Genomic DNA, 10,502 nt, shown 5'->3' with positions numbered 1-10,502 from the left:
GACCATGTTAAAAATATTTTCAAACACATTCTTCTCGATATGTATAACATCCAAATAATGGTGAATGACATTAGTTTTCAATAAGGAAGCTCCCAAAAAATATTTTGTTTTACTCAATTACATGTTATATCAAAATCAAGAAACTTTTATTTACCGAATAGAAAATCAAATACAATGTCCTCGTATTGCGATACTACATTATAGAATTCTTCACTCGACAATATTGATGATGCAACTTCCCTTTTAGTTTTACCTTTTAAGAAGTCAATTCTGTTTTTTTTTTAATAAATGATAACTTGGCAAGAACCTCCGATAGCAATAAAAAAAAAAGGTGTAGGCCCTATTCTTTTCCATACAATATAGACAGTTTAATTTTTCATGTGTATTCCATTCAGAAACTATCTCATATACAGGAAAATCATTTATAGTCTACATTAAAGTTTCTTCATTTAACTAAATTATTATTTTCAAAATAATTTTTTATTTAACTAATTTTTTTAAAAAAATAGACCATACCGCGAAGCTAAGATATTTTTATGATATCAACCCGATATTAAGATATTTTTTTTATACTATAATAACTATATAAAAATAAATTATCTAATCTATTTAATTCACAGTAATAATAGGTATGGGGAAAACAGTTTTCCCCTATTCCTTTTAGTTTTATTTATTTATAATATATTGACATATATAATATAATTTCATTATATTGATATTAAATAAATAAATAAATAATTCTAAAAGGTCAGATGGTTAAAAAAAATATGCTTTCTTACTTATTTTTTTCGAAGGATAGTGTCCAAGATATTTTATTAAATTACTCTCATACACAACAAGACTAATGCGAAGAACGCGTTCTTGAGATCACCAATTCAAAGAAAAAAATAATAATAACGGTTAACCTGCAAGCTCATTAAAAAAATATCCCTTTATCATTTAAAAAAAAATAATAAATCAAATAATAATTTTGTAGCTGTTACGAGATCCAAATGGAATAAATCCAGTTGTCCATAAATATAATTTAGTCCTCTCCTCTCTTCCATTTCCTCTTGCTCTCTTTAACAACGTCACCCCCTCATCTCCTTAATATCTCTCTTCAAAAGGATCACCAAAAGGTCAAACCTGACAAAAGCAAAACCCAAGAACGTGACCCAAGGACCGCCTCCACCGGAATCTGCCCGGAAACGATGGCAAACTACGGCACAATCCCGACCTCTTCCTCACCGGGAAGCTCCACGAAACTTGAATACATTTCTCGTGCCAAAGAGCGCATAAAAGCTGGTCTGGGCACACGTCGGCCATGGAAAGTGATGTTCAACTTCAGGTCTTTCAACTTCCCTGGCAATCTATCAGATGCGCTAGCAAGAGTTAGAAAAAACATCGCCTACTTTACTATGAACTACGCGATAGTAGTGCTGATAATCTTGTTCTTGAGCTTGTTATGGCACCCTGTCTCTCTCATAGTATTTATTGTCATGGGAGTTGCGTGGGTGTTCTTGTACTTCTTGCGTGATGAGCCCCTTGTGGTTTTGGGCCGAACTATTGATGATCGTGTGGTGATGATCGTGCTGGGGGTGTTCACCATCTTCTTCTTGTTGTTGACACATGTGACCTGGAATGTTCTGGTTTCACTCTTGGTTGGCGTGGTTGTGGTTTTGATTCATGGGGTTACAAGGAAGATTGATGATTTGTCCTTGGATGAAGAAACTACTGGGCTGATGAGTTCTACTCATGCCGCCGCTGCCGGTGCTGGTGCCGGCGCCGGACCTTCTTCTTGATAGGTGGGTGCTTTTTAATTGAGTTTCTTGATCTTAATTGTACCAATAAAAGATCAATTTTGTCCTGTTTGTTGATTTGGTGCTCCGTCCAGATTGCTTAGGCATTTTTTTCTCCTCCTTGTTTTGGTCTGTAATGAAGTTGCCGTCATTTATTTTGGAACCGGTGAGATTCATTGATTGTTGGGGTGGATTCTTGATCCTTCCATCTGGTTTTGAGTGGTGGGTGAAGGGAAAGATGCAAACCCACATGGCAAGCTCACCACCAAGTATGTCCATGGCTATAATTAAGACCATGTCCCTTTTGTTTATGCGTGATTGTTGGGTAAATATAAATGAAATTTTATTGATTGAAAACAATAAAAGCTATGGGTCCGAATATGAACAATAGATAAGTATCCCACTTTTTTTTTTTATGAAATAATCAAGTTCGAATTGGTCATGAAAAAGATCAACTCTATTTTTTTTTATCACATAATTTTCTTTTTAAATTAATCATTTAATATTAAATTTATTTAAATTTGAACTTAATATAATTTTTTTAAATATCTAACTAGAGGGGATCCCTTATTATTAAAAAAAAATTATGAGGTATAATTAGTGCTTGTTTTTACAAAATAAAATTTAATTTTATTAATTTAAAATAATCAAGATTTAAAAGATCAAATTTAAATCTCTACTAATACGGGCAAGAATGGTGCTTTTTTTCATTCTTCGTGCAAAAAAAAATGCTAATTGGTGGTATTAAATTGGAGAATTTATTAATTAAAAAACACTTTAAACTTCAAAGTTTATGACAGGGATTGACAGGATTTATTGATTTATATAAATGCTAACCCTAAGTTTGGAGAGAGAGAGATAGACCGGTGTGTTCTTTTAATTACAATTCATCTCTTGCAAAAAAGAAAAAGAAAATAGGAGGTAGGTAAATTACAAGGTTGCTGAAGCTGAGGTCAAACTCATGCGGGTACAGTTGACCCAGGAACAGACGAAACTCGTATTGAATGCAACTACTTTCATAATTTGCGGGTTATCTTCAAATGGAGACTGACTGTCATTCTAGTTTCTTCTCTTACATCAGATGAATTTCTGCATCCCATTCCAATCACAAACTTAACTCGAACTAGCATTGATGGGCTGCTATTTGCAAAATCCTCTTGTAATAATAATAATAATAATAATAATAATAATAATAATAATAATAATACCCTATCCTAAAAAGAAAGTTTTATTTTTCAATTTATCCTTCTCTCTCTTTTTTTTTAGTTTCATTATTTTTCTTCTTACAATTTCATCATCGAGCTCTTTTAACAATCATTTGACTTAACCAGTCAACTTTACTGAATCATGTTGGGGCAACTATCACACGATTTAATTTTAAACTTGAGTTAGATAAAAAGTTGGATCAATATGTTTTTTTTTCTATCTACTTCTTTTTTTTCTCAGTTTCATCCTCAAAAAAATTTTGTCGGTCGATCGGGTTGCATTTAGATTTGTCAAGTCTATTGGATCACTTTGAGCCAATTTTCACACGATTTAATTTTAAACTCGGGTTAGGCAAGAAGTTGGGTATGGAGTTTTTGTTTCTTTTTTCTATTTCATCCCTTTTTTCCAATTTCATTCTCTCGTTTTGTACTGATCAAGCATATTATCTTTGGATGAGCCAAGTCGACTGGGTCACACTACGTCAACTACCACACGATTTAATTTTAAACTCAAACTAAATAAAAAAGTTAGATCATGATGTTTTAAAGTAGACTCACTAGGCTAGGCTTAATAACAATGTCAAATAATTCTCTATGACATATATTTTTATTACATTCAAAAAATTGATATGACCCGCAGCATAGCGTGACCTTGTAAACTAGTACTTCAAATTTAAAAAGCTAGGGTATGACTCACCTACACTAATAAGCAGTGAAAGAGGTCTCTTTTTTTTGTTTTTGTTTTTTTTTTAATTTCATTTTTCAACATTAAGTTTGTATTAAAAAAAATTATTGGCTTTTTTTTCAATTCCCTCCTTCAATATTTAGCTGATTTTGATTTGGTCTTTATAATTTATTTTGGTTTGCTTTCATGGTTATTATTTTCTCAAACAAACATCCTAACATTTGGTTTATACTCAACTTGGACCGACCAAGTCTACTGGATCATGTTGGAGCAACTTTCACGCAGTTTAATTTTAAACTCGAGTTAGACAAGAAGTCAGGTTAATAAAATTTTTTTCTCTCAATTTCATCCTTTTTTTTCTTAATTTCATCATTAAATTTTTTTTCTTATTGTCAACCAAGTTGTCTTTGGACGATTCAAGTCGACTAGGTCACACCAGTCCCAACTTTCACACGATTTAATTTTAAACTCGAGCTATGTAAAAAGTCAGATCGGAAGGTTTCAAAGTTGATCCATTATGCCAGGTTAATAATAATATCAAATAGTTCTTATAGCCTAGATATTTTTTGTTATATTATGAAAATAATTAATCTGACCTGCAATATAGTGTGACCCTGTAAACTAGAACTATAAACTAAAAAAATTAGGGTATGATTCACCTTCTTCATTGATGAGCAGTGAATGAGGTTCTTTTTTTTTTTTAATTTTATCATTTAACATTAAGATTATATTAAAAAAATTATTGGTTTTTTATTTCAATTATCTTCAATATTTAGTTGATTTTTAATTGGTCTTTATAATTTGTTTCGGTTTATTTTATATGAGATTATCGTAGTCTTAAACAAACATCTTAATATTTGGTTTATACTCAATATTATGAACGTCTATTTTTAATATCATATAATTAAGTAAAAATATTTTAAAAAACAAAGTTATTAAACCTAGTAAAGTCCATGATTGGGTCATTGGTCTGGCGGGTTAAGCCACAAAACACGACTCAATCCAACATGTTGTCGTCTCAATATTAAAAAAAGGTGTCGCCTTGAAATTTTTTAAAAATCAAACCATATTTTTTTATTGGTTATTCAAGTTATTTTTGAACTTATCATGTCAACCGAATTATATTGGAACAACTCCTATACAATTTAATTTTAAACCTATGTTAAGTAAGGAGGCAAATAAATAGGTTTTAAAGTTGACCTACTCATATAAATTTAATAATAATATCAAATAACTTTTTATGGTCTGGATATTTTTTTTCAAGTTAAAAAATAACCTAATCCGACTAATATCATAGCGTGACCCAATAAAATAATAACAACAACAATAATTTACATAAAGCCGGGATAAACCTTGTAATTAACACTTATGTTATAGCGGTAGTATATACAATAAAAGCAAATTAGGCAGATCATATGCCTGGCTTCATAGGAATTTGTCTCGTAGATGATTGAATGCTTTTAAAGACAAGCTTTTTCAAGCATTCAACTAAAATTAAAATTATTGGAGTACCAATAAAGTGTCCAATGAAGCCTTAATACATTAAATTAAAATTTGATAAAGCATGAGACGTGATTCTCAATTACCGGATGTGGTCCGAACTAGGATTAATGATTTGTGACTATTGAATGGAAATTTTCTCGGAAAAAAAAAACCCCCATGAAATGTGATTGAAAAGAGAAAACATGACATATAATTACATAGTTTTGAAACCTAGTCCGGTTGGCGGGTTAGCCCGAGACTGGAATCGGACCAGGTTAAAAAAAATTAATAAAAAAAAAACTAGTTGATTCGGTGATCTGGTTGACCCGATCAAAAACCCGGTTGTAATTCGTTGATTTTTTTTACTAAAACGACGTCGTTTTGATTTTTTTTAGAAAAAAATTGATATAAACAACCTGATGATCCGGTTAAAACTTGAAACCCGAGCCTTAGACCAGACCGAGTCTGAAAACTATAAATAATTATTAAGTCATTGCGATAAAATTTAAAAAAGCTATTAAAAGATGAAGAAATGGGAAGGGATCGAAGGTTATGAATTTGGATGAGAGGGCCTAATTGATAATTTCTAATATATCATATACTTATTTGATAAAAAAAATAAAATGGGACCCAATTGAGAATTGAGGCATAGGTCGATTTGCAAGACTTCGCTACTCCAATCCCCTCCCTAAACCTCCACTCCTCTTCTCCCGTGCTCCTCCTCCGTCGTCTTTACCGCCACAAGTTGTGGTAACCAGCCATCAAGATTTAATAATAATAATTATGTCACATGGTCATCACCAGCCCTACGATCCCTATTACCAGCTACCGCCAGCAGCAGCTGCGCCAGGAGGAGAGTGGAACAGCGGGATAAACACTCTGTTCGTGTCGGGACTACCGGATGACGTGAAGGCGCGTGAAATTCATAACATCTTTCGGCGTCGCCCTGGCTTTGACTCTTGCCAGCTCAAGTACACCGGTCGCGGCAACCAGGTGAGGGCCCCATCTCAAATAGAAATGAATAATTCAAGATGGACAAGCTTGAATATATTTGTTTACTTTGCAGGTTGTTGCTTTTGCTACCTTTTTCAATCACCAATCAGCCATTGCAGCTTTGCATTCTTTGAATGTGAGCCCTTCATTTCTCTGTTTTGTTTTTTTACAGAATTTATTCTTTCTTTCTGCCGAAATACAATATTTTCCACCGCTGATAAGTTGTTTCTTGAGCGGCGTTTCGATGATATTTGCAAATGAGAAAAGGGGAATTCTTTATGGTATATAGCTAGGCTGTTAAACTAAATTATTGTAAACAAACAAGCATCTGGGGTTTCGGTTCTGATTCGTAATGGATGGTCATGTTTAAGTTTTGTTCTCAAAGGATGTATGACAAATGGGCGCATTGTGAATATGTAAAGATGGTTATGGTGATGATAGTGTTTGAATCTCTTGGGAATCCATGCATGTTTGTAATGCCATCTTTCATTGTTGATCATGTTTAGGGAGTAAAATTTGATCCTCAAAGTGGATCCACTCTGCATATTGAACTTGCCAGATCAAACTCGAGGAGGAAACGTAAACCAGGTACATGTTTGAACATTTACTGATTGAAATTACTGTTTCCAAAACGTGTTTGATAGGCAATTGACCTTCTTTGTTATGCAGGTAGTGGAGCCTATGTTGTCATTGATAAACGAACCAAAAAGCCATCCGATGCTCATGAAACGTCAAGTGATGATGGTAATTACTGATATGCGTGCCTAGTTGTGCATGTTTACTTGTTGCTCTCCTATTTTTCATTGCTCTCCTATTTTTCATTTCAAAGAGTTGTATACATGGGATTTTGCCTTGATTCTGTTTGATTATCTTCCCATGTATAGTTGAAAGCGACCCTGAAGAAGATCCTGAAATGAACAATGTTGATACTGCCTACCAGGGTGATTCAGAAAATGCAAAGAGGTTAGAAAAGTGATTAAAAGTTATACTTGTTCCTCAATTTAAAGTTTATTATTTCAAGATTCCTGCTGACTAGATTACTGGTGCAAAATAATTCTCGAAGTTTTTCCTACTTTTTTGGTGCATCTCTGACTTTTCTTCTGTCTGATTCTTTGCAGTGAGGCAGCAAGTGATCCTGATAATGCTGCAGTAGCAGTAAATGTAAGTAACAGTGTTTCACCTTATCCTTTGTAAGAGTTGCTGATTCATGTGCGCGGGTGCTGATAACACTGCTTTATTTGTTTGCTTATTTTGGGGGTTGTTGGGAGGGGATGGGGATTAAATGAGCAGCGAACGACTTTAAATGACTGTTAGTGCATTAATGAAAAACAAATTTCTTGAAAGGTAGTTTTTTTTACAGAATTGTTCCCTGGTTCTCCACCCTGTTTTTCGTGCTTATTGGTTTGTATGCCCTCTCTCGAAATTGCTGTGGTTTTTCTATTTTTTTAAAAGTAAAACTTTCAGGAGATAGCGAGAATGTGGAGAAAGTTAAGGACATGAAACTAAACTCACTCTGCTGGCATTTCACATATGTCTCTGAATTTTGAATTAACTTTTCCTCTTTCATGAATCCCAACTGTTGATTACATAACCTTTCTCCGGTGATTAGTCCATAGGCATGGAAATGCATTTGAATTAACATTGCATTTGAATTAAATGGTTGGTTCAGGAGATAGGGGAGAGGACTGCAGAAGGAGGTGTCCGTCCTTGTTCCACTTTGTTTATTGCAAATCTAGGTCCAAATTGCACTGAAGATGAACTGAAGCAAGTTCTATCACAGTGAGTTCCAGTTTGCCTTATCAAAATAGATTACTCTTTAGTAATCTTTTCTGTACTCTAATTATGTTCTTATTGCTGTTGTCTTGATTATCTATTATATTATGAGTTTGGAAATGTGATGGCTTAAATTCTTTTGGTTCCAGATATCCTGGATTTCACGTGCTCAAAATTCGTGCGAAAGGTGGAATGCCAGTTGCCTTTGCTGATTTTGAGGTATTAATGCTACCAGTCAAAGAAATTGCTTGTGCTTTGGGCCTTTGGCCTTCGCAGGAAAAAAAAAAAAAAGAAGATAGTCCAGAGATATCAATGAAAACATTTTCTTGATCCCTGGCCATCTCCTTAAGATGGTTCGTGCTTCCACTGTCACTTAGCTTTATAAGAGTGAATTCAGTCTCGGTTGCCTATGCCTTTGATGCTGAGCATCCTGCAGGCGTATGGGACCATCTTAGATGTTGGCCATTGTTTATAAGGCAGCATCAGAGGCCATCTTTGGCCATCTCCTTAGTATGGCTTGTGCTTCTAGTCACTTAGCCTTATATAAGACTAAATTCAGTTTCACATTTTGCTGTTGATGCCTTCAATGCTCCTTCAGGCATCGGGCGCTGTCATAAATGTTGTTTAAAAGGCAGCATCAGAGCTGTCATAAATGTTGTTTAAAAGGCAGCATCAGAGAAAATGCGACACAACTGTTGGTGTGAAGGGATTTGCTTAATCTTGGCAATATATCTCACACAGCTGCAGTCACAATAAAACAAGCAAGCTGGATTATTGTTTTTCACCTTTAAAATGATTACTCACTTGATAATCTTGGTTTGAGAAGTATACCCATTCAGCACTGCAGGATTCTTTGTATTGAAATGTTGTCACAATATGGATCTCTTCCTTCGTATCATGAGCAAAAGATGGTCCATGTTGTTGATGAGTTCTTACTTTATGTTGTAAACTTAAGTTCCCCTATCAAACTATCATCTTATTAACATCTAGATTAGTAGCTGCAAAACTCGCTATTTAGGAAGACTAATTCTTCAACCTGTGATGTTTTTTTCTTTTCTGGCAGGAAATTGAACAAGCTACTAAAGTCATGGAGAATCTTCAAGACACCACTTTACCATCATCAGACAGAGGTGGCATGCACATAGAGTACTTATTCTCCACCCTTGTTTTGCTATTTAAACATCAAATATTTCGTCATCATAATGTATTTTTGCACCGGAGCACTGCAGATATGCCAGGTCCAAAATGAGGAAGCCATAGCAGAGAACCCAATCACTCATCAGCTGACTACCTTTTGATTCTCTAGGGAACTAGTGGTTCTATCTTCACTTAACAATATATTGCAAACCAGATTGGCCTTGTTTTTCTTAATATTGTAAAGTTCCTGATGATCCATAGAGTGCTTCCCTCGTTTGGTTGTGTTCCTTAATGTGCTTTTGAGTGAATTTTTCTTTAGTCCTTGGTGTTGGGTTCGAAATATTATACAAGCAACGGAAACAATAAAACAAAATTATTTGGGAGTCTCTAGGATCCCGTTAAACAGATCTAGAGTTGTTTAAGGATTTATTACTTGAAAATCTGATCTTTTTTTACTTTGAATAATTCCTCAAAGGCTGGGTTGTCGCAAACTACAAGTTGTCCAATTATCCAGCCTCCAACGATAATTAACACTTACCACCAGTAAGAAATTTTCTAAATTCTTATTTATGAGAGAGGAATTGTTATGCCTAAAGTGCTAGCTCTTTATTTTATGATTTACGTATTTTTTTTTTTCTAATAGACAACTACTAAAAAAATGAGAGGCATGACTTGCTATTTATAGGAAAATCTAAAATATTATATAAATTTATGAAATATCAATTTGTCTATTGAATAATATTCATATATTAGTTCAGGAAAATTTTAAAAATTAACTTAATCAAATTTTTACTTGATTTTTTTTAGGTCTAAAAATATAATTTCTATATTAATTATATTCTAGTTTTTAATTTTTAAAATATATTTGAATCAAGTCATATTTAATTAAATCATCACAGTTTAATTTATGATTAGTAATTCTTAATGTGTATGACCCATTAGATTCCTCATATGCTAGTTCAAATATTAATTATAATTCTAATTAAATAGAATTAAATAAATGAAACAGTTTAATTTATTATCAATTAAATAATTGATTAATTGATATTTGAAGTTTAAGTGCATCGTCTAGCAACGTGTCATGATCATCAAATATTAAAAAAGTTATATTGTTTCATAAAGGAAAGAACATAATACTTAAATGAGAACAATTGTTTTATTTCATAAAGGAAAGAACATAATATATATATATAAACACACACACACACACACTAGTCTCTATGGCTAGTAAATGATTAATATTTAAGAGAGCATCGACTGATTTTAGAAACAATACTTAAATGCAATAGAAATTTTATAATTATAACAACTTTATAATTTTTTTTACAAAGTATTTTTATTTCATAAATTTTATATTCATAAATCAAATATTCGATTTATTAATCTAATATTATATAAATATTAAAAATAAATTAATTTTTTATTAATAATAAATATATATTTATATAA

At 32.8% G+C, this 10,502-nt stretch overlaps 2 protein-coding genes across 3 annotated transcripts; both read left to right on the top strand.

Annotated features, from left to right (window-relative positions):
• Positions 1–1,024: 1,024 nt before the first annotated feature.
• On the top strand, positions 1,025–2,143 carry LOC133700653 (PRA1 family protein F3-like). The gene has a single exon (XM_062124245.1). It carries the CDS (start codon positions 1,191–1,193, stop codon positions 1,779–1,781), a length of 591 nt encoding a protein of 196 aa, XP_061980229.1. The 5' UTR covers positions 1,025–1,190; the 3' UTR covers positions 1,782–2,143.
• Positions 2,144–5,788: 3,645 nt separating this feature from the next.
• On the top strand, positions 5,789–9,371 carry LOC133701006 (protein WHI4). Of its 2 annotated transcripts, none has more exons than XM_062124758.1 (10): positions 5,789–6,143; positions 6,217–6,279; positions 6,650–6,731; positions 6,813–6,887; positions 7,028–7,106; positions 7,262–7,304; positions 7,816–7,922; positions 8,066–8,135; positions 8,980–9,062; positions 9,146–9,371. In XM_062124758.1, exons 1-10 carry the CDS (start codon positions 5,934–5,936, stop codon positions 9,174–9,176), a joined length of 843 nt encoding a protein of 280 aa, XP_061980742.1. In that variant the 5' UTR covers positions 5,789–5,933; the 3' UTR covers positions 9,177–9,371. The 2 variants fall into 2 exon arrangements, with proteins under 2 accessions (XP_061980742.1, XP_061980741.1); XM_062124757.1 differs by having other exon boundaries at positions 5,791–6,143; positions 7,813–7,922.
• The last annotated feature ends 1,131 nt before the right edge of the window (positions 9,372–10,502 follow it).

The sequence above is a fragment of the Populus nigra genome, chromosome 8 (assembly GCF_951802175.1).
Source record: "Populus nigra chromosome 8, ddPopNigr1.1, whole genome shotgun sequence".
Classification (NCBI taxonomy): domain Eukaryota; kingdom Viridiplantae; phylum Streptophyta; class Magnoliopsida; order Malpighiales; family Salicaceae; genus Populus; species Populus nigra.
Note: the sequence above shows the minus strand (reverse complement) of the source record. Positions and strands in the feature narration are given on the sequence as shown.

Bases quoted from the DNA above. Each gene is read 5' to 3' on its own strand.
- LOC133700653 (XM_062124245.1), top strand. From the start codon at position 1,191: ATGGCAAACTACGGCACAATCCCGACCTCTTCCTCACCGGGAAGCTCC.
- LOC133701006 (XM_062124757.1), top strand. From the start codon at position 5,934: ATGTCACATGGTCATCACCAGCCCTACGATCCCTATTACCAGCTACCG. The intron at 7,107-7,261 runs GTTAGAAAAGTG...GATTCTTTGCAG, and splicing joins GATTCAGAAAATGCAAAGAG to TGAGGCAGCAAGTGATCCTG. The intron at 8,136-8,979 runs GTATTAATGCTA...CTTTTCTGGCAG, and splicing joins TTGCCTTTGCTGATTTTGAG to GAAATTGAACAAGCTACTAA.